We start from the raw sequence: 20,096 nt of genomic DNA on the forward strand, positions 1-20,096 counted from the left end.
CCTGAGGAAGCTGGGCAAAATGACCATAAGAGCCGGAAGTCTGGAAGAACGGGACCAAACTGTGCTTTCTGGATATGACTGGACTTGCGCACGCATGGATACACAGCAGCTGCAGCTGTCTGCCCAAGACCTGTTCAAGATCAAGGCAGTCAGCATTCCAGCATGGGGGAGGGATCACGGAGCCCTGAGCCCTGGCTGAGGAGCTGTTAGCAGCTGATGAGGAAGCCAGAGTCAGTTTTCTTTAGGGGATCTGGCCTCTGGTAGGCCTTCTGCCCCTGGTAGGCCTTGCACCTATTTGAATCAGGAAGAAATTTTAAAAAAGAGGTGGGGGTGAGGAGGTAGGAAGCTGATCTGCAAGGAATTAAGTGGCAGAGTAGAGGTGAATCTGATCAAAATACATTTTATGCATGTATAAAATTCTCAACAAATTAATACAGAATATTATGTATGCATTTAAAAAAAAGGAACGGCGCAAGCTCTCAGTGCAGTTCCGTGCAGAGGACTTTAGGAGATGGCCTGTGATGGGACGGGCCTGGCTCCATTCCCCTGGCACCTGAACTCCTGATAATGACTTTACTAGATAACCTTATTCTTGGAAGAGTAGGGGCAGCTATAAATGTGGGGCTCAGCCTTACCTCCACTCACCTTACAATCTTGCTCACCCCCAAATCTCACCCTCCCCCCACCGTGAGAGAAGGGCCAAGTCCTAAGGATCTGGCATCCATGCTGTTTGTCCCTGAATTAATTCCACTCTGTAGCCTGCTGACCAACCCCCCTCCCCTTGGCCGTCAGCCCAGGAGGGGAGGCGGCAGATGAGCCGGTGAAGGATTGGCTGACACAGCTGAGCCTGGCCTCCCATCACCTCCTCCAGGGCAGAAGCCTGGAACAAAGAAGCCAGCTCTAGAGAAGGGAGAACTGTGGGAAACACACTGTTCCCGAGAGGAGGTGCCAGGCTAAGGGAGGCAGAGTTAGGGTCCTGTGCCGGGTTAGAGAGAGCTCTGAGCTCTCTAGGTACTCCTTAGGTAGCCAGCTGTCTGAAGCCCCAAAGCCACAGTGACCCTGTTCGCTTCCAGGTAACAGCCCCTGGCAGCCTCGCTCTGATTCAGCTATTTGGGGACTCCTGTCGCTCTTCTTCTTCTTACTGCCCCCCCCCCCCTCCGCGTGGACCAATCCTCCTGCCGACAGCTTTCATTCTCCCTACCCCTGTCTACCATCCCCGAGGACCCCATGCCTCTTCCCGGTCTCTGATTCTCACTCTCTGTCCATCTGCCCCACAGAATGCCACAGTTGGATCTGTCCTGGTTGGGATTGAGCCTGGAGGCATCCTCACCGTGGCCGCTTGTGCTGCTCATCGGAGCTTCCTGGCTCTTGGCCCGGGTCCTGACTCAGACCTATACCTTCTATGGCACATATCAACATCTTTGTGGTTTCCCTCAGCCCCCCAAACGGAACTGGTTCTTGGGTCACCTGGGCATGGTGAGTGTGGCAGCAGATTGTGGGTCTCCTATTGAGGAGTGAATGCACCAGGAATGGGGTTCAGCGGGACAGAGGCCTGAGTCCTCCAGTGTCCTCTAGCTTTTCTCTTCTTCCTGTCTGCCACCCTTCGTTAGCTCTGGATTCATTTCTGCTCTGTTTCTCTTGAACACTGGTGGACACTGAGGGGCTTCCAGGGCGCATCATACAGAGTGAGGACCCCTGGTGTTCCCACATTGTCTGCTGGTGGACTTGGGGCCTCCTGAGAAGTCCCATCCAAGGTCAGTGCCATTTTTTCTGTCAGCCCATCTCTGGGTTTCTGTGTTTTGCTGAGGGTGATCTTTGGTATCCCTCTCCCACCACACACGGAGCAAGAGAACTATGGACTGTCTTCCTGCCTCCTGCTCCTGAAGCATTTTTTTTTTTATGCTTGCGGTTCTCCCCTCAGATGGACCAGTGAGTCCTGTTGCCTGAGCGAGATAAAAGCTGTCCACCCCCGACCACATGCTTCCCTTTGACTCCACCCCTTGGACGTTGGCCAAGCCTATACTCTCCTTTGCGTGACTTGGTCTTGGTTGCTTCATTTGCAAATAGCAAAGCTCACAAAATACATACATACATGTTAGTGACATCACTCACAGGATGATGTCAAAATACTACACATAGGAATTCTTCAGGTCCATGATGATCTTATAGGACCAGGGTCACACACATATGCAGTATGTCAGTGATAAGAACACCATTATGCAGCATGATTTTATTCGTACAGTTATGCAAATTATTTATGTGAATCTATAAATATATACATAACTGATATATAAGCTCTATACAACACATTATGTATATAACATTATGCCATACATCACTATATACATATATACGCATATATGTATGTATGTATGTATACACACACACACACACACACACACACACACACACACACACATATATATATATATATCTCCACATGAGAGTGAGGGTAGAGAGAGGGGGGTACATTGTGTTATCATCATTGGTTTATAGAATTATGGATTCTGAGCATGCTACAGTATGTCATCTGCAAAGTGGAGACTGGGTAGCCAGACTGTAATTAATTCAATCTGAGAGATCAAAGGCTTGGCATCCTGTGTATGGGGGATCCTTGGGGGAGGAGCCAACCTGTGGGATGAGGTAGAGTCCAAAGATCAAGGACCTGTACTGTGATGTCTGTGGGCAAAAGAAGAAGGGTGCACCAGTCTGGAAACGAGAGTGAATTTTCCCTTCCTCTATCTATTGTTCTACACCAGCAGTTCTCAACCTGTGGGTTGAGATCCCCTTGGGGGAGTCACATATCAGATATCCTGCATATCAGATATTTACATTACGAATCATAACACTAGCAAAATTACAGTTATGAAGTAGCAACAAAGATAATTTTATGGTTAGGGTTTACCACAACATGAAGAACTGTATGAAAGGGTCACAGCATTGGGAAGGTTGAGAACCATTGATCTATATGGTTCTTTAGTCGGATGGTGCCGCCCACCCTGTGGAGGGTGGGTCATCCTGACCAAGACTACTGATTCACACATCAATGCCTTCTGGAAACACTATCACAGAGATATCCGTGTCGTATCAGCTGCCTGAGCATCTCATAAGCATAATGCACTTGACTCCTGACAAATCACCCCAGGAAGTGACTGCTCCTGTCTTGCTTATAGATCACTCCCACTGAGCAGGGTCTGAAGGAGGTGACTAAGCTGGTGGCCACCTACCCCCAGGGCTTCAGGACATGGATGGGTCCCATCCTCCCCATCATCACTCTGTGTCACCCTGACATCATTCGATCTGTCCTCAATGCCTCAGGTACTTGGGGGAAGCTGGTAGTGGTGTGGCTATGGGAAACGGAGGGCTTCTAGTCTTCACATTCATGCTTCTGTGTGATTCCTGAAGGAGCCCCGTCATGCTTTCTCTTGGCTTTCTCTACTTTTCACTGAAGTTGTCAGGATGAAGCCCAGGCAAGGCTCAGCACAGAGGCTGAGAGAGTGCTGGACAGAATTCTCAGGGCTCATTCTGGCCCCCTGTCTTCGTAATTTTTTACTTGGAAAGCCTAGAGAAGGTGGGACCCCTTTCTTTTCATCTCCATTCAGAGCTAAGAGGAAGGTATCCTGTGCACCCATGGCATGGTGTGCAACACTGGGGGTGGGTGGAGACCTGGCAGGTGGTTATCTACATCCTCCACCAAACCGCAAGAGGCTCCTGTTTCTGATCCAGGTGGACTTTGGACTAGACTGTTTGCCCACTGCTAAGATCTCTGTGCTCCCTCCAGCGGGTGCACATGACCGGAGTGCAGCAGATGGGCTCTGGTGATTCCCCTGCCTCTGCCTCCTCACCTGTATTTCAGTATGAAACTTGACTGATGTGGCCATCTCCAGATTACACCTGGTGGAGCAGCTCTTTTTGTTGTTATTGTTAGCACAATTTAAATGAGGGAAAGGTTGATTTTGATGTGTGGGTCAGAGTCCATCATGATAAAAGAGAGATAGACACATAACCATGGAGAGAAGGAGGGAGGACATGGGGGAGGAGGGAACGCAAGTCAATATATTTCAAAGGGACTACTCAAAGGACCTTTCTCCAGTTAAGCCCTGCTTCCGAAGATTTCTAGAATCTCCCAAAATAGAGGCAGCATCTGAGGACTAAATCTTTCAAAATACAAGCTGGTTGGGGTGTTTCATACTGTCCCAGGTATGAACCAAGTGTAGTCATGGATATGGCCCTATCTGGGCTCACACAGAGCTATGGACTCTTGGAGCACATTTGTTTCTTGCCTGAGCGGTTGTTTGAAATTACCTTTTTTCCCTGTTCAAAACACCAAGGTGTTTGGGAGGTTATTTGGCGTTCATCACCTAGAGTCCCACTGAAATAGAAATATGGCTGAGATTTCTTGTTTGAGGCAGGTCTGATGTCTCATTGTACCACACTGATGCCATATCTATGAAACTGCTGTGACTATTTTAAAATCTTGTCTGGGACCTGCCTGTGGAGCATACTGAGATGTATCAGACCATCTCTGTCCATTTTACAGCAGATGGTGTCATTTGGGGCAGGTCATGTGTATTTCAGCTATGTTAGCCCATATTACCCCATATATGTCCACGACTATGTCAGGAGATGGTACAGCATGCTGGGGTGGACAGCTATGCTAGGTCTGTAGAATGTTGTGCTGCTCTTGAAGGGCAGACTTGGTAGACTATGTTGAAGCCAAGTGAAGGGATGGTGAGTTGAGTTGATGCTGTCTTATCTTGTATCCTGTTTCCTCCATCTCCTCTCTGCTTCCTATATCCATTTCTCTAACCCTGTCATTCTGGGCTTGGGGCAGACTTGCACATACCTCGCTGAGGCCCCCACACTCTGCAAGTTCATTTCCTAGTCTCTCCATGGCTCCTGATCATCCTTGTTCATATCAGTTGCGGTTGCCCTAAAGGAAGTAATCTTCTACACTTTCCTGAAACCCTGGCTGGGTGAGTAGCTACAGATGAAGGGCCTAAGAATATCCTCGGGGGTGGGGGTGGGGATATGCTACCATTGCTTACTGCCATGCTGCTCTACCAGGGGACGGGCTCTTGCTGAGTGCTGGTGACAAGTGGAGCCGCCACCGTCGCATGCTGACACCCGCCTTCCATTTCAACATTCTGAAGCCCTATATGAAGATTTTCAATGACAGCACCAACATCATGCACGTGAGTCCCTGGAACCCAGCTTATCAGGAAAAAGGGCTCAGATAGATGTGGTCCATACTCTAAAGGGTGATGCTGGGACCATGTTTTATTTTATTTTCCTCTCCATTTTGTGTCCAAGAAAATCCTATAGAGCCATATCTTCCCACACAGTGCTTATAAAGAGTTAGTTTCTATTTTTAGAGATGGTTGCCTTGGAAACTAGATATAGATAAGACTATATCGACACTGCCGATAAGGAGCAGGGCCCTGCCACACACACCAGTTTGGAAACAATGAGGTCTGATGTTGCTAATAAGGGTGTAGGTCACGGAGCTGGTTCTTCTGGACAGGGTTTGGGTCACTCATGGCATATGATAAGCCATGGGTCAGCTTTCCTGATACCAGCATAATTCTCTGATGTTTGGGACTTGACCAAGCTAATTTAGTGTGGTCTCAGAAAGACAGACTGGACTCTTGTCTCTAAGCTTCTCTCTCTTCAGAAGGCATCCTGGGTTTCTTCCTATGGCACACATTTCTGTAGGAGAGAATCTGGAAGTCAGCTGAAGCTTGGGTTTCATTGAGGTTATAGCTCCTTCCGTTTTCCTAACCTATATTAGTCAAAGTCATAAATCTAACACAAAGCAAAGAGTGGTAGAGTAAGCTCAACTTTCTCATAGACATTGCTGAAAACTCACATTCCACTGGGTTGAGGAACAAGACAGGCACAGGGGTGAGTCACATGAAGGGCCAGCAGTTTTCTTCTCTACTTGTCAGCTGACTGCTCAGCTTGTTTACTTGTGGATTCTGCCAGACCACACAGATCCGTGTTTAAACACAAAAGGCAGTCACTCACTCACTGTGCATCATCTCGGCTTCTGTTCTTTCTTGAAAGCATCTAAATTCCATGGGTGGGCTTCAACAGATGCAACCCATGACCTACATTGTGTTGCTTAGTTTTAGGGAATTTGCTTTTATAACAAGGTGGAATGAGTCCGATATTTGCCCAAGGAGAGACATCACTGGATCTCTCAAGGGTTTCTGCAAGTATCTATGAAATATTCCAGGTTAAGAATTGGAATGAGCTGTGGGAGTGGTGACACATGCCTTTAATCCCAGCACTCAGGAGGCAGAGGCAGGCAGATCTCTGAGTTCAAGGCCAGCCTAGTCTACAAAGAAAGTTTTAGGACAGCTAGGGTTTTTACACAGAGAAACCCTGTCTTGAAAAACCAAAAAGAAAAAAGAGTATTGATATGATTTATGTTTGGAATACTTAGTAAGAGTGCTTAGAAAACATGGAGGTCAGCCATGCTTGACATAGAGATAGCTGTAAGTCCAATTTATGATACTCAAGAAATAATACCATTTATTGCATTCATAACATGTTCTGGAACTGAGGGTTATGACCCAATTCCATAATTAATGCTGCAAATTTAATTTTCAACAAGCCTGTGAGATAGAGGTTACTTTTTTCTTGTTAGGGATGAACCTGAAGTTTGGAAGCATAAAGGAATTTTTCCACTCTGTCCAGGTAGTAATTGATCTAGAAATAGCGGCACATGGGCTCCATCGTGGTTTATCAGACACAGTCAAGACATGGCAAGTGAGACAGAGGGCAGTGAGCTGACTGAGGGTTCACAGGGCATGGGAGTCAGAGATGAGGCTTAAACTCAGGGCTCCCAATCTTCAGCCTTGGATCTGCATAACAGTATTGCTCCCACTCAAGTCTGGTTATTCTCGGGGTTAAGCGTCTGGAGCAGAGACTTGGGAGGCTGATTTAGGGTATCCATTCCTGTGGCTGTGATTGGGCAGAGTCTCAAGGATCTGAGACCCAGTTATGATACTGTTTCTTTTCTGTAAAGGCCAAATGGCAGCGCCTGGCCTCAGGGGGCAGCGCCCGTCTGGACATGTTTGAGAACATCAGCCTGATGACCTTGGACAGTCTGCAGAAATGTGTCTTCAGCTTCGATAGCAACTGCCAGGAGTGAGTTCCCCCACTAGCCTGAGAACCTAGATTATGGACCTAAGGGAGGAGATACAAGAGTGATGGCTGGCCAGTTGGAAAAGAGGGGGCTCCCTGGAGGAGGTGATTTAGAGCAAGATCAGGGATGCAGATGTAAATCATGTAAATCTGGCCTGGAGGAGGCACCTTAGACCTGAGATCACCAGGTTAACGCTTCTGAATTAGGTACTTTTTTTCATTGCTACACAAAGTAACTAGTAAAAAGCCATTTAAGGAAGGGTTTATTTCAGCTCACAGTTTGAGGGAAACTCCATCGTGGTGAGGAAGGTCAGCAGCAGGCTGGCCACACTGTGTCTGTAGTCAGGAAGCAAAGAGTAATGAACCCTTATGCTCAATTAGTTTTCTCTTTTTTCGTGTTGTCTGAAACGCCCTTTTCATTGTAGATATGAAAAAGGGCAGAGAACAGTAGCCATCCCATATCCTGAATGCTATGCTGTCTTGAAATTTTCTTCACTGGAAAGGTCTACCACCTTTTAATTCAGTCCCAAGCAAGTTCTTAGGACATGGGGAGAAAGAAGCCAAATTTGTTGCCAGAAAAGCATCAAGAATGGGCTAGTTCCTGACAGAGCTCCCCCCCCACACACACACCAAAAAACCCCACATGATCTAGGTCTCTATCTGCATTTCTTTTTGATATTCTGGTCTACCAAACTCCCATTAGAATTTTCCTTTAAGCTCTTCTTACAGAATTTAAGGGCTTTTCTGGTTCATCATTTCAGATTCTTCTATGTTTCTTCTACAAACAAGTTTCAAAGGCCCAAGAACCACATATTCAGGATTATTACAGTTACGATCCCACTTCTGGCACCAATTTACATATTACGTGTCTTTCTTGTTGACACAACAAAACATGAAGAAGGAAGGATTTGTTTTGGGTTAAAGTTGAAGGGAAGTACACCAGTGTGGGGAAGTCACAGGTACAGGAGTGTGAGACTGACGGCCACATTGCATCCACAGTCAAGAAGCAGAGAGCAATGAACAGTTATGCTCAGCTAACACTTTCCTTTCTATGTTATCTGAAAGCCCCAGGCATGGCGTAATGTTCCCTTATTAAGGCGGGTATTACCACCTCAGTTAACCCAGTCTAGAGAATCCAGATGTGCTCAGAAATTTGTCTACAAGGTGAATCTAGATCTTGTCAAGTTGACAATCAGTATACAACAACATAGTGGCTAAACCATAAGGACACGAAAGCCGGACAAAGGTTGGAATTTTCTCCTATAGTTTCTACCAAGGGTATTTGTACTTGTAGTCACTTCTGTTTCTGTGACAACATTTCTGAGGGTATTGACTTAATCAGAAGATGCGTTTATTGTGCTTCCTAGTTTCAGAGACTTTTGTTGATGGTTCTTTGACTTTGTTGTTTTGGTGGGAGCATGTGTTAGGGAAAATGTTTACTTCACAGCAGTTGGGAAATGAAGAGAGACAGGAAAGGGTCAGGGTATTAACATCCTCTCCAAGGCACACTTAAAATGGCCTAGCGAGCCTCTATTAAGCCCTATCTCTTAATGGTTCTGTTACTTTCTAATAGCCCCAAAGATGGACATTTCGGAGACAGCCCCAAACCACAGTAAATGGACATGATCATATCAGAGCTCTGTAGACACTGACTGACTTGTCAAAACAAGGTTGAATTGTCACTGAATGCAGAGACCCTGTAGAAGAGACTGGGTAACTGGAAGAAAATGAGATCTTAACTAGTTGAAAGTGTTTGGAATCAGGTGGGTCAGAACTAGGTTTAGGTCAAGAGAGAAAAGGGATGGGTGATGTCTGTGCTGCAGTCCAGATGCCTTGACACACTGAGGCTCATGAGGATGGGATAGAGAGATAAGAGTCCTGAGTCAAATCTCACGACAATGGCAGCCACGTATTTGTGTGGCTGTTTCTGACTACTGTGTATCCTTTTGGCAAGGTTCCTATTTGTTGCTGAGAGGTGCTTCTTGGGCTTCAGTTGCATTGAGTTGTTTTGCTTCTCTTCATGCTCTGCTCATGCAGGAAGCCCAGTGAGTATATTTCTGCCATCTTGGAACTCAGTGCTTTAGTGTCCAAACGGTACCAGCAGCTGCTTCTGCACCTAGACTCACTTTATCAGCTCACCCCTAACGGGATGCGCTTCCATAAGGCTTGCCGCCTGGTGCATGACTTCACAGATGCCATCATCCAGGATCGACGACGTACTCTCCCCAGTAAGGATATTGATAATGTCCTCAAGGCCAAGGCCAAGTCCAAGACTTTGGACTTCATTGATGTGCTGCTGCTGACCAAGGTGGGTTCTCAAGAGGTAGAATGGAGTTGTTTAAACTTGATTCACTGAGCGTGATGGTGCACACCTTTGATTCCAGTACTTTAGAAGCAGTGGCAGGAAGATCATTGTGGCCAGCCTAGTATATATATTGAATTCCAGGCCAGTCAGGGCTACATGGTGAAACCCTATGTCAAAATAATTATTAGTTAACTTATTGAATAGCTATTTTTGTATTTGCAAGGGTAATTTTTAGATAGAGTCTCACTAAACAGCCCTGGATGACTTTAATCTCATATTCTTTCTGCACTCACCTTGCACATTCTGGAATTACAGATGTATGCTACATCACTTAGGTCTAGTTAGCATTTTAGAGATCAGTCTCATCGTGTTTCTAATGAATGGATTCGCCTGTCCCAAATTTCCAAGTCATGGGACTACATGCTTGTACCACATTCTTGACTTTAAGTGGTAGGATAAATAATGGTATCAAATATGGGATCAAAGACAGTTCAGATTTGGGGCTTGATGTAGAGATACCTATGGGCCATGGAAGGCATGTGAGTAAAAGAAAGACAAGCCAGAAAGAAATGTTAGAGAGAGAACACCAGAGCCCAGTCATCACATCCCTGCTAGATCTGAAACTGAAGGATCTAAGGCTTCACTCTATTTATAACTTAATATGTTATTGAGAAATATACAGATATCTATATCTGGATGTGTGCCTAGAACTATGCACTTGCATGGCCAGGGCAGCCCATCTGTCATCCTCTACAACAACAGCAGCAAGACTAGGATTCTAAGAATGGCTTCCTATCCCCAGCTCCTCCCTTCTCAGGTGATGTCATGATTTTATCTGTGTGTCCAGATAAACCAGATAGGTTTTCCATCACAGGAGAAAGACCCATACACTATGAGTCTTGCAAGTTTCACAGCAGAGATGGCACATCCATGTCTTCTTTGTTTCAGGGAGAATGAATAGATGGAAAATATTATGAATAGTATGAATAGATGAAAAATAGATGGAGAGAGAGCTAGACATCAGGAAGTGAATGGGGAGAAGGACGTGGAGATAAGGAGAGGAGAGGGGAATGTAGGGAAGAAGCAATGTTGGGAGAGTAAGAGATCAAAAGACAAATGAGCAGGAGAGGACATTTTTAATTAATTCTTGAGTGTGCAAACTAACTCGTTTCATTATGGCATTTTCATGAACATAAAATTTTGCACTTTGAGAGAGGACTTTATTCTGGAATGTAAGCAGGTTTTCTCCAATCACAGGTAAATTCTACAGGTATGCAAGCCTAAGAGCCTCCAGAGGAGATAAGATACATTTTCTGTGTGTAGCACCCAAGAATGGAACAAACGAAGACAGTAGGGATTGGGGTGCAGGATAAAACAGTCAGGGGGAAAACATGTGAAAAATATTTGAAAGTGAAAAGAGAAAGAGGAGAAGTCTAGTCACGGGTCATGTGTAAGAAGACATCATCTGCGTTCACACGTTGTCATATTGTTACTGTTTCTCCCGTAGTCCAACCCTTCCTGTCCCAAAGTGTGCAGTGTTGTCCTTGCCGACAAGGCAGACACTATTCCTATCAAACAGTAGTGGAAGAATTGACAGAAAGTGTTCCACTCCCCTCCTGGGAGAAGATCCATACAGTGTCTTGAGGGTAATGTTTGTTCTCCAGTTTCAAAGGAATGCTGCTGCTGTGCAAGCATCCTATACACAGGATTCCTTGTTCCTTTGTTTCCTAGAAATCACTTATCATAGAGACACTGGGAAATAGCCAGTGGTCACCGTTTCCTCCAACCGGGAGAAGCACACACACACACACACACACACACACACACACACACACACACACACACGAGGTGGGACAGTCAAGAACTGTACCTGGGGCAGGGAGGGGAGGGACCGGTGATGATGATCAAGAGATGCAGAGGCCTGGTGGGCTTGGTGTATGGATCTGAGAGAGCTGTCAGGTTAGGCATAGACTCAGAACTGTTGTGGTCTGGTCTCTTGCCTTGTCTCCAGGATGAAGATGGAAAGGAGCTGTCAGATGAGGACATCCGAGCAGAGGCTGACACCTTCATGTTTGAGGGTGAGGGTCCCACTGTGGGACTACAGAGGGAGCAGAAGTCTCCATTCCAGGGACGTGTTGTATGGACCCTGAAATCCCACTATCATCCATCTTCCCCTTTCCTCATTCTTCTGGGGGTACCTCCTGTCTGGCTGCTGCCCACTTTGTGGTGCTAAAGTAGCTCTGAGATCCCAGCTCACCTGTCTGCCCCTCAGGCCATGACACCACAGCTAGTGGACTCTCCTGGATCCTGTACAACCTGGCCAGGCACCCAGAATATCAGGAGCGCTGCCGGCAGGAGGTGCAGGAGCTGCTGAGGGGCCGAGAGTCTCCAGAAATTGAGTGGTGAGCGCAGGTCCTGGTATGTTACTAGGTCCTTCTCCTGGCTCCGCTCCTCAGGTGGCGGAGGGGATCTTTTTGCTGACTCTTCCGTTATTGCTTGGTGAGTTAGTATCTACCTCATTAACAAGAGGAAGTTTTGTGCTTTGGGACAGAAAGATTTGAACTTCCAAGAGAGTTCCTGACAATATAACAGTGTGTAAGGGCAGATGATGCCACTTTGCAGATATTCATTGTATACAAACTTTCCTTCCTCTTTCTTCCTTGTCTCATGTAACATTTGTTTTCAATGTCTCCCTTCCCGGACGGTTTGCTCTTCCATTCCCTATTTCCTGCCAGAATAGGAATTCATAAGTGACACACGGGGGCAAAAGTCACTGTCCGTGTGCTGTGCAATCTGTTGCATCATCCATGCCTCCATCCAGCAAATCCTCCCATAATGTCTTCCCATGGCAATTTTACGGGCAGCTCTCCTGTGCTAAGGATACAGCTGAGGGAAGTGATGTCAGGAGCTCCAGGCCTGATGGGAGACCAGTCCTGCATCAGGACACACTGGCAGGGGTGAGGTTTAGAGTAAGAGAAGCAAGGCTGGGGTAAAGAATGAGTTTCAATCTAGAACCCTGAATGAGGATAAGGAGATATCTGGTTGGGACTGAGGTCAGGGCTGTGGATCCGAGGGAGGAGAAGAAGAGTTGGTGGGAAAGAACAGAGACAAGAGGAGTAGTGGTGTCTGACTTTTCTTGGGGAGATGTGAACAAATGTCTATTTGCCCTCCTGGACAAGAGACCAAAGAAATGAATCCATGAAAGGCCAATTTAGTGAAACAGTGAGTTTATTAGAATTTCTCACATCAGTATGGAGAGGGGTTATTTACAGATGTATCCCTGAAATGCCACGCTAATGTGGGTGAGGATTCAAAAAAAGCTACATCCTTAGAGCCCCTAGAGAGTCTCTGTCCAGCAGTTATTACCTTTTATTTAACCTTGAGGATCTTTTAGGTTTCAGGAATTTCCTAAGACTTGTGAATTGTTCACACTTTGAGCCTTGTAAGTCTTTTGGAGCTCCCCCTCAGATGGAACATTTTAGTTTGGACAAATTTGTTACACAATGAGGAGTAGGAAAGAGGAGAAATATTAACGAAAAGTTGTGTGAGAAAAGGAGAGGGAGAGTGTAGGAGAAAGAAGGAAGAGTGATGAGGATAAGGAAGAGGAGAAAAAAGAAGTAGGAGAATGAAAGGAAGGAGGAGGGAAGAGGGAAGCTATGAAAAGAGAGGACAGAAAGTTTGCATGTGAGGGAGCAGAGTGGGAACAGAGATAAAAAAGAAGACAGTGTGGAGGGAAGGGACAGAGGATAGGCGGATGCGAGGGAGGGAAGGAGAGACTCAAATAGAGGCAGCAGAAACAGAGAAGGGTGGTAAAGAATGTCAAACACGCCGGGCGGTGGTGGCGCACGCCTTTAATCCCAGCACTCGGGAGGCAGAGCCAGGTGGATCTCTGTGAGTTCGAGGCCAGCCTGGACTACCAAGTGAGTCCCAGGAAAGGCGCAAAGCTACACAGAGAAACCCTGTCTCGAAAAACCAAAAAAAAAAAAAAAAAAAAAGGATGTCAAACACTATGTCTTTGTTGTCTCTTACTTAGTGTGTTTTGATTTTGCCCTTACCAAAATATTCACTTTTTAAACAATTTTGAGTTCCTTTTTATGGTTGACATTTATATGTGTTTACTCAGAAAAAGCTTCTGAAGATACCTGGCTGAAGTCTCTCCAGTACTTTCCTACTTCTCTTCTTTCCATGGGAATGTTTTAACACCGTGGGGAAAGGTTACGTGGGCAACACAGGGGCCGGCAGCCTCTGTTTCGCTCCGGGATAATTGTGTCACGTGTTCCTCAGGGACGACCTGGCCCAGCTGCCCTTCCTGACCATGTGCATCAAGGAGAGTCTGCGGCTGCATCCCCCGGTCACGGTGATCTCCCGCTGCTGCACCCAGGACATTTCCCTCCCAGATGGCCGGGTCATCCCGAAAGGTGCCCACAGGACAGGGAAGAAGGGTCCTGGGCACACGGCCAGGTTTATTCAGCAGCAGGCTCACACTCCTGCCCCCACTTCACCACAGGTGTCGTCTGCATCATCAATATTTTCGCGACCCATCACAACCCAACTGTGTGGCCTGATCCCGAGGTGCTGTAACCGCTCTCCCCATTCTTTTGCGTCATCACAATGATCCTAGCGGAAGGAGCAGGTTTTGGCTGGGGAAATCAGACCTTCCCTTCCCTACCACACACGGGGCTCTGTCTCTGGCTGTGCTGGGAGATGCCACTCACTGTCTCTTTCAGGTCTATGACCCCTTCCGCTTTGACCCAGAGAACATCAAGGACAGATCACCTCTGGCTTTTATTCCCTTCTCCGCTGGGCCCAGGTGAGGCCAGAGGGCTTGAAGTGATGGGGCAAAAGTTTAGGAAAGATGGAGAAGGTGGAAGTTGGGACAGTCAGGATCTGGGTCTCCTTCCTGCATCTTCGCAGGTTAAGCAAAGATGTGCGGTACCGGGGTTGGGAAAGTCCAAGAACTGCAACCCTGTGCTCATGCGCCTCCCAGCTCATGGTTTCAGTTGGGCTCTGAGGTCTGACTGAGGTTCATGGGATACAGAATGTGGATGTATATGAGGGATCCCGAATAAATTAGTTCCCCTTGGGTGCCCCTCCAGGTGGCTGGCCAGGTGGGGAAGGTACCTAGGCAAGGTTTCAGTGATAGGTGGGTCCTGAATGGGATATAGGACACAGTCAGAGTCCCCACCCCGCCCTCCCGCAGGAACTGCATAGGACAGACTTTCGCCATGAACGAGATGAAGGTGGCGCTGGCGCTCACCCTGCTGCGCTTCCGCGTCCTGCCGGACCACAAGGAGCCACGCAGGCAGCCGGAGTTGATCCTGCGCGCAGAGGGCGGGCTGTGGCTGCGGGTGGAGCCGCTGAGCGCCCAGTGACCCCTGCGCTTGGGCGGACCATCGCACCCATCCACCTACCTCTGCGGATCCCAGAATAAACAGAGCTGTGCGGGAGGCTCGCCGAACACCAGCCGGGGGGCGCTGGAGGACAATGGGGAATCAGCAGTTGGGGTTTGGGAGCGAGTCGGGGCTGAAGTCCTTGGGCGAAGATCATCGACTTCCTCGACTGTTCACAGGCCCCTGCATTGTCCCCCAGCCTAGCAGGACTTACTCTCCTGGACAATAGAGAGCTAAGGGGAAGTGTCTGGGCGGGATGGAGGCCAGGCTGGAGCTCAGGAGACATTTTAAATTGAGGTACATTTCCATTGCCTTGATCTCCGTTCTAATCTCAAAACTTTACTCATTTTGGGATTCTTCAGTGTTTCTGTGAAAACTAAATTTCTAGGTTTATTAAACCTAAGAAGCCAGGCATTTGTTACTGGGTTTTATTTTTTGTTTGTTTGTTTGTATTTTGAATAGGAGTCTCACTACACTGCCCTGGGTGCTCTCAGATTCCTACTCTTTTTTTTTTTTTTTTTTGCTTTTGACTGTTAATGCCTCATTTTATTTTATTTTTTCTATCATTTCCTTTGTTTTTTTTTATTTTTCCTTTATCGTTTATTGACAATAGATTTTTTTTTCACACAATATATTCTGATTATGGTTTCCCTTCCCCCTACTCCTCCCCATCTTCCCTCCCATCCAGTTCCACACCCTTTCTATCTCTGAATAAAATATAATAAATAATATAAATATAATATAATAAAATAAAGTAAATAAGATGAAACAAAATCAAATTGGAATAGGACAAACAACCAAATAAGAAAAAGAGTCAAAGAAATAGCACAAGAAACACACACACACACACACACACACACACACACACACACACACACACAGGAATCCCATGAAAACGTAAACCCAGAAGCCATAATATTTATACAAAGGACCTGTAAGGTGAAAAAATGCCCTGACTTAGCATTATGGAACAAAGAACCTCCAATGTTCTGTGGTGTTCCTTTGGTATTGGCCATCTACTGCTGAACCTGGGCCTTGCCTTTAAGAGGAGTTTGTTTCTCCAGTGAAACTAAACTCCCAGTCTTCAAGGGACCTCTGTCCTAGCCTTCCAAACAGTTGGAACTGTAACCTATAGGACAGTGTACTGGGCTAGCCCTAACTGCTATGCATCATTGAGGACAAAGGGCTTGGGGAGATGGGTGGTTGTTTTGAGACTTTTCTGGGGGAGTTTCACCCCAGGTAGAGCACCAAAGAGACCAATGAACCTGCACAAGCCTAGCAGAGTGAGCTAGTGAGTTTGTTGACACTACTTACACAGTGTAGACAAAGGGTTCCTTACAGAAGCAAAGGCAGCTACATCACAGAAAAACCCTCCTAACTTTGGACAACTTATGAAAGCTGCATCCTGGCACTCCCTGAATGACTTACAAAGTCTTAAGTCTCTCTCTGGCACTCCTTACTACTTATATAACCTTGTGAATCTTGTAATTTTCAGGGATTTCCTGAGATTTGTAAGGTGTTTACTTTCTAAACCTTGTAAGTTTTGTTTTCTTCTTAAGTCTTACGCCTTTTTTTAGACTCTAATGTTTGGTTTAAAGGAAACACTCTTCAGTGCTATATTTATACCTGGGCTGCTCCCTCTGTGGCTATAGGGGTCTTAAGACCTTCAGGTCACAGAGTATCAAAAATTATTATGGTCCAGCCTTAATAATCTTCTTCCCAGAGGCCCAGAAGAGAATCTACGAACAGTGGGAATGATTTTTGGGAAAAAGAATCTGAGTACACCAAGCTCTTAGTCCATAGATTTATTCTTCTCCATCTCCTCTAAGTCTCTTAGGTTTTTATTTATAAACCCAAGCAATAGTAATCCTCCCCCTCAAGCCAGGTCACCAGGCTTGAAATCTTACAGGGTCATAAAGGCAAATATAAGTTTTCCTCAGGTAGTGACTTTCTTTTACAGGCTTTCTTTTATAACCCCAAAAGGGAGTGGCTAAGGAGGAGGTCAACAGAGAGCTATGATCAGTTAATATACCAAAAGGGAATTTGTATGCTCAATCTACATTCCTAAAATGTTAGGAGTCTATAATATTAGTATAAATACCACCAAGGCTGTATAAGAAAGGAGGGTCTGAGCTTAATTTGTACAAGAAATAAAGATATGCACTTAGCTGTCCCCTAGGTGGTGTCTCCGGAAGTGTGTTTACCTTAAGTCAGGTGACTGTTTGCCATTATGGCCTAGGATACTTGAGAAGTATATCAGATAAATACACTGTTAGGGGTTCTTGGAAGTATACATTGCAAACAAGAAAACCGTTGCAGGAACTGGCTAATATATATAAAAAAAGCTAAAATATCACCAAGACTTCTTAAGCCATGGCTTGACCTTTGGAAAAGTCCTTGACCTTTCCAAGTCGTAGCTTTTGTGATAGTAGCTGAATTCCATTACATTTTCCTGTGGCTTGCAGCAACACAGTTCAAATCTTCCAGGTGATAACATATTGGTGGATAATTGGGATTATTGTTAGCTATAATAAGGAAGATAGTTCAGTGGTTAAACATACTGACTGCTGAGGGAGTTCTCACAGGTGTCCAGGCAGGGAATCAAACTGGTGAAGAGATGAGAATGAAAACTCAGCTCACATTGGCTTTGTCAACCTGCATCAGACTTGGGAAGTCTGATGCCAGGCAGTTCATTGTTGGCATATTTAAACACAATACAATTCAGGAAAACGTTTCCAGGCCACAGTCATTCCCATTCCAGGTTTCCAGGCAATGATTATTCCAATTCCAGGTGCACAATAAATTTTAAGGTATGACTACATAGAAACTTCTTTACAAAGTACATATGACCATGAAGATGGGTTCTATAGCTAAAAGGCCTAGAATCCAGTTTGGTCTCTGACTGATAGATAGCATAAAGGTCAGCAAGCTATAAAATAGATGTGACATCTCCCCTGAGGATGGGTTTAAATGGGAGCTAAAGATAACAGTCTAGGGAGGGAGAGTCTGGGATAAACATCCTGAGGAATTTGGATGAGGCCTGCCTGTATAGCAAAAGGTCACCAGGTCATTAACAAAATCCACTCCAACCTTCTGGGTGGGAAAACGGGTATTTTATATCCTCCAATGAGACCCCCATATGTTTAACATTCCTGGTTCCCTAGTTGTCTGTGGGCAAAGGACCTTTGTGCCCCCAACAAACTGCTAACGCAGAGTGCCCAGGTTCAGTTTCCAGCACTCACATGACAGCTCATAACTCTCTATAATTCCAGCTCCAAGGGCTCTGACTCTTCTGGAATCTGAAGGCACTATATGCATGTAATGTACATACATATCTCAACCCAGTCTAGACACCAAACAGGATTTCATGTGGGTCAGTGGAATCCAACTGACTCATGGAGAAGTATGTACTAGGCATTGACTAAGCCATTCATCTGTAATAATAATCCTCATTTCCATTTATCTCCTACATAGCTAAGTACCACACCATGCTCTTGTCCCTTCACTGAATGGGGTGGGCAATTGCTATTATCTTCACTTTACCGACTAGAGCCTCAATGTCTTAGGTACTTGTGATTTGACTGACCATGTAGACCTTAACAGTGGTTCTTGTAGATGTTAGCCATGAGCCAGTGTACTCAACTCTTCCAGTGGACAATGCCCCTTGCCCTTGATATTCAGTTGTCCTAGTTTCCCTAAGGGACCACCTTACTTCACAGTCGTACCTATGACCCTTTATATTTCCTAACTGAATCTATCATCTCCCCATCCTATGAAATCTTAGACTCTTCATGATGGCACCATCCAATGCTACCATTTTGGGTATCACTCATTTCATATGCTTACTTCCTACACCCTAAATCCTTCTCACTTCTTCATCTCATCTGCTGCCAGATAATTCAACTTTGGGGTCAGTTTCTTCCCTCACAGGCTTCTCTCTTAGCTGTTGCTGTGATGTCTTGTTAATCCCAGAGATGTGAGGAGAAAGACCATTGACCCAAATCATCATGACCAAATTAATTAAAGCAAGCATTTTTACTCATATACACAGGCTGCCTTCCCCCTAAGACAGGGTTCAAGAGATCAGCATTGGACATGGGTAAGATAATATTTTTATAGCTCAGGGATAGGGGGTTTCCAAATGGGGGATTTGGCAGGCAAATAGACAGAGTTACAATAATATAACAAGTTAATAATAATGACTTTCTGAAACAGACATGATTGCAAGATGGTTATAAGGCAGTCATAACAACAGGTGGTCATAATAACCTTTTGAAATAAAGACATGGCTGCCATTTCCCGGAACATGCAGTAGAGGATCATCTGTAGTTAAGGCTATAGATGGAGCATAGCCAAATCTTTGAGAAGCAGAGATTTAATCATAAGCAGGAATGAACCTAGTTTGTCTTTACTATAGGATGGCTTTCAAATCAAAGATGGAGGCAGGCTGGTTCATTGGTCTTCCTAATACACACATCCTTAATTGAAGAATTATAGTGCAGGTGTTGCATTTGGGGGAGGTTTGTCCTCTAATTAGACTGTCTTGTCTTATCACAGATTAATAACCTCACTTCTTTATTGCAGCTCTTTTGAGGTACTTGCGATTGCCTTTCTTTTGATCGTCTTTTGCTCACACTTCCTTCACTATTCACATCAGCGCCCGGGGATGGGGTGCGAGGCAGGGGAGACAAAGAGCACAAGACATTTCTAAGCTATAGACATTTCAGCAGAGTGTTTGGCATCATTGTTTCTAGAACACCTTCAATATCGCAAAGGACAGTAGGCAGATCCTCACTTGGAATTCTCATAGTGACAATGCCATGTCTGGTTTTTGGTTTTCTTTTCTTTTTATGACTCATTGAGTTTTATTAAGGTTGCCTTTGTGAGAATGGGTATGGAGTCATTTATTTATTAGAGCGTGGGTAACTAATCATTGACTACACTATGGAAGACCAATGAACACACTGGAAGAAATGTTCTTGAATGCTGTGTGTTGCAGCCTTTAGTATAGGAATCCACCTTGTTGTAAATCCCTAATCTGATTATTGTAATAATGTCTGACTACTGATCTGTGTTTAAGATCCTGAAGATAACTCAGGGTGTGGCTCAGTAGTAAAGTGTTTGCCAGAATTCTGTGTCCTGAGTTCCATCCCTAACACCACAAAATAAAAGAAAAACATACAGAGAAACACTTCTCAGCCAGGTCTCTTTTTTAACAGCCCCAAGAGAATCCAGCTGAAGTGATGCCA

At 45.5% G+C, this 20,096-nt stretch overlaps 1 protein-coding gene across 2 annotated transcripts; it reads left to right on the forward strand.

The window, feature by feature from the left end:
* The first annotated feature begins 872 nt into the window (after positions 1-872).
* Positions 873-15,257, forward strand: LOC102915620 (cytochrome P450 4F4). Of its 2 annotated transcripts, XM_006991287.4 has the most exons (13): positions 873-1,073; positions 1,278-1,476; positions 3,174-3,318; positions 4,923-4,976; positions 5,068-5,195; positions 7,034-7,155; positions 9,190-9,460; positions 11,469-11,535; positions 11,730-11,859; positions 13,742-13,875; positions 13,965-14,029; positions 14,185-14,267; positions 14,658-15,257. In XM_006991287.4, the coding sequence occupies exons 2-13, from the start codon at positions 1,279-1,281 to the stop codon at positions 14,827-14,829; spliced, it is 1,569 nt and encodes a 522-aa protein (XP_006991349.2). In that variant the 5' UTR covers positions 873-1,073; position 1,278; the 3' UTR covers positions 14,830-15,257. The 2 variants fall into 2 exon arrangements, with proteins under 2 accessions (XP_006991349.2, XP_042122878.2); XM_042266944.2 differs by lacking the exons at positions 873-1,073; positions 1,278-1,476 and adding an exon at positions 1,620-1,754.
* The last annotated feature ends 4,839 nt before the right edge of the window (positions 15,258-20,096 follow it).

Source organism: Peromyscus maniculatus, chromosome 22, assembly GCF_049852395.1.
Source record: "Peromyscus maniculatus bairdii isolate BWxNUB_F1_BW_parent chromosome 22, HU_Pman_BW_mat_3.1, whole genome shotgun sequence".
Taxonomy (NCBI): domain Eukaryota; kingdom Metazoa; phylum Chordata; class Mammalia; order Rodentia; family Cricetidae; genus Peromyscus; species Peromyscus maniculatus.